Genomic DNA, 2,949 nt, shown 5'->3' on the forward strand with positions numbered 1-2,949 from the left:
AGAACATCTGACTGAATCTGTCACTGACAGTTTCAGCCCGTTGCCTCAAGACACAATTTCAGTCAGAGTGACTGCCATTTCCACCACTCTGCTCATAAATTCAGCCTCCTGCACGTTCGGAACGCCGATGGGGATTACTACTCAGTCTCCTGCGAAGCAAATAAACCCTTGGCCGTCATTTTCCGCCGCATTCCGGTGAGGCCGATTTTGTCCCAACACTGCATACACACACACACACACACACACACACACACACACACACACACACCATGCAGCGCATAGTAAGAAACATGCTATGTTCTGAGCATCAAAGCCGCTTATTCTCCAATCTCCGCCATCCCACGATGTCCGATCCATCCATCCAATCATAGTAAATCACCTTTTCCCCGGCGAATAGTTCGCTCCAGAAAGCGGGGGAAACAGAAAAAGAAGAGCAGAGGAAAAGAAACATACAGGAGACAAGCAAAGCATGCAGATGCAGTGTGCTGTGACTCACATGCACACAGATTAGATTAGCAGCATCTCAGCTCGTTAAACAATGGGCGCGCACAATCTCAATCCGATCCCTTCTTCCATTCATGATCGATCCTTCCAACAATGGCGAAATCCATCCTAGCTAACCAACACCTATGTACCAAGAACGGTAAATGGAAAAGAAAAGGAAAAAAGAAGAGACCATGACAGTTGACACCGCAGGGACAAAAAAGAGAGAGAGGGGAAGAGCTCCATCGATCAGACGGTGAGCTGCTGCTGGTGTCGGTGGCAGCCGGACTTGGCAGCGGCGGCGGCGGCGGCGGCGGTGTCGACCTCCTGGTCGGGCAAGCAGTGCTGCAGCAAGCTGGTGGGGGAGACGGCGTCGATGGACGGCGGCGGGTGCTCGAGGTAGGCCATCTCGGTCTGCAGCACGGCGCAGTAGGAGGCGAAGACGGCGGGCGTGACGTTGAGGTCGAAGGCGATGCCGAAGAGGAAGTCCACCTCCAGGTAGTTCATCTCCATGAGGCTGATCCCCCCCACCCTCGCGAAGTAGGCGTTGTTGTAGCATCTGCATTCACATTCACAACAAACATTCGTCAAGTTTTCTCTTCGAGGACACGCGAAAGCTTTGCGCGCGATCGACGCATCAACAGCAACAGCAGCAAGCTTGTTTTGACAGCAATTGTGAATTGCGGTGGTGGCGAAGACATCGAATTGGACGTCTGTGAGCTGTCCTCGTGACCAGCTAGAAACGGCAATGGCTAGCTTGGCTCCGGTTGGTGGTGTGCCAGTTGGGAATCCAAATAATGGTGGGAAAAAAATGCGAGCCGGCCGGGCCCGCATGGCTGGTACACACACAGCGGCGGTCCGTGAGGTCGGTCGTGTGCTCGGCACGACACGACAAAGGGGTCGCAAAGTCAGATCAGATCAGACTCGGAGCCCATTTGGACTGCAGATTTAATTTAAATCTGCCTCAGTTAAATGATCATGCTGCACTGAACGACCTCAATTATGGTTCAGTTTATCCGGTAGTAGTAGATCGCTTTAATCCTACTGGCCCAAACAGGAATGCAGATGGTGTAGTTCGATGTTTGTTTGTTGTTAATTTGGGGCTGAGATTTTGAGTTTGCATGAGCTGGGATGGATGGATGATGGTGTGGATACATACATGTCATCGACGAACTTGACGGCGGTGAGGACGGAGGTGATGAGGAGGCGGTGGACGTTGAAGGAGTCGACGGCGAGGGCGGGGCGGCGGCGCAGGAAGCGGTCGAGGTAGATGTAGGCCACCACGTAGCAGGAGGGGCTGCAGCCGGCGAACCGGAAGATGCGCTCCAGGTAGCCGCCGACGGAGATGGCCGGCTTCGTCAGCCCCTGGAACGCCGACACCGCCGTCTTCTTTGTCGTCGTTGTCGTCGTCGTCTCCTTGCCGTCTTCTCCTTGATCCTCCTGCTCCTCCTGCTCCTCCTGCTCCTCCACGTCCCGTATGCGCCGCTCCACCGCCGCGACGACGTCGTTGCGCTTGGCCACGCGCTCCAGCAGCGCCGACAGGATCGAGACCACCCGCGGCACCGCCGCCTGGTCCTCCGCCGCCATCGTCATCATCGGCCCACCGATCGCTCCCTCAGTTTCTTGGCCGAGCTCGCTCTTAGCTTGCTCGGAGCTGGAGGTGAAGGAAAGAGAGAGAGAGAGCGCGAGCGAGCGGGGGGTGGGGTGCGGTGGGAGGTGGTGGAGGATATAAAGGGTTGGAGGGAAAGTGAAACGGACGCCAAAGGAGAGGATGGAGGAATTCGTGGGTGGGAGGGCGCTTTGATATCTTTGCTGCTCTGTACGCCTGCTGCGCAGGTGGAATAAATTTGTCGGCGGCGGCGGCGATAGCGTAGCGGCACCTGCTGTGAAACTGCCCGACTGCTGGTAAAACTCTGGGGGTCTGGATGGCGTACGTGCCACGGCTGGCTGGACAGCTCGATCGGGCATGACAGCAGGCCCCAGCCGGCCGTGCCGTGCGTGACCTCGACGACGGCCGATGCATGCCTGGCCGAAACTCTGCCGAGATCTCTCGGTGACGCCTTAACTCGCAGATCGCTGGTGTCGGGCAGGGTCAAGGAAGAGAGAGGTCTCCAGAGTTAAACTACGTGCGCGGCGGTGAGAAATCCTCTTGAGATCCGGCCGCCGGTCGTTTTCCAAGCTGGTAGGCAGCGTACGGGCGTAGTATCTCCAGTTAGTTAGTTCTCCGGTCCACCGAGAAATCACCGGAAATTAGGGCGTTTCGCACGCCGAGCTCGTGCGTGTGTGTGCCGCAGCCGGCGGCCGCGTGCAACGTACCTGCCCAGCTCGTCGGCGGGAGACGTACGAGGGGGTGTTTCTGCTCGCCTAAATAACGACCAAGTGCCCGAGACGGTAAATACCCAGTAGTTCATTGATTCTTACGGTGTGAAATTGAAAAGGTAGTAGTGCTCCCTGTATTTAATTAAT

At 56.3% G+C, this 2,949-nt stretch overlaps 1 protein-coding gene across 1 annotated transcript; it reads right to left on the bottom strand.

The window, feature by feature from the left end:
* Positions 1–554: 554 nt before the first annotated feature.
* LOC125534213 (cyclin-P4-1-like) lies at positions 555–2,226 on the bottom strand. Its single transcript, XM_048697495.2, has 2 exons — positions 1,643–2,226; positions 555–1,042 (listed from the first exon to the last, which is right to left on the bottom strand). The coding sequence occupies exons 1-2, from the start codon at positions 2,077–2,079 to the stop codon at positions 733–735; spliced, it is 747 nt and encodes a 248-aa protein (XP_048553452.2). The 5' UTR covers positions 2,080–2,226; the 3' UTR covers positions 555–732.
* Between the last annotated feature and the right edge of the window lie 723 nt (positions 2,227–2,949).

This window comes from Triticum urartu, chromosome 1A (genome assembly GCF_056163025.1).
Source record: "Triticum urartu cultivar PI428250 chromosome 1A, HENAU_Tu73, whole genome shotgun sequence".
Lineage (NCBI taxonomy): Eukaryota > Viridiplantae > Streptophyta > Magnoliopsida > Poales > Poaceae > Triticum > Triticum urartu.

Excerpts from the sequence above, each read along its gene's own strand:
- LOC125534213 (XM_048697495.2), bottom strand. The coding sequence starts at position 2,079 with ATGATGACGATGGCGGCGGAGGACCAGGCGGCGGTGCCGCGGGTGGTC. Across the intron at positions 1,043-1,642 it reads GTCAAGTTCGTCGATGACAT|ATGCTACAACAACGCCTACT; the intron begins GTATGTATCCAC and ends ATGTGAATGCAG.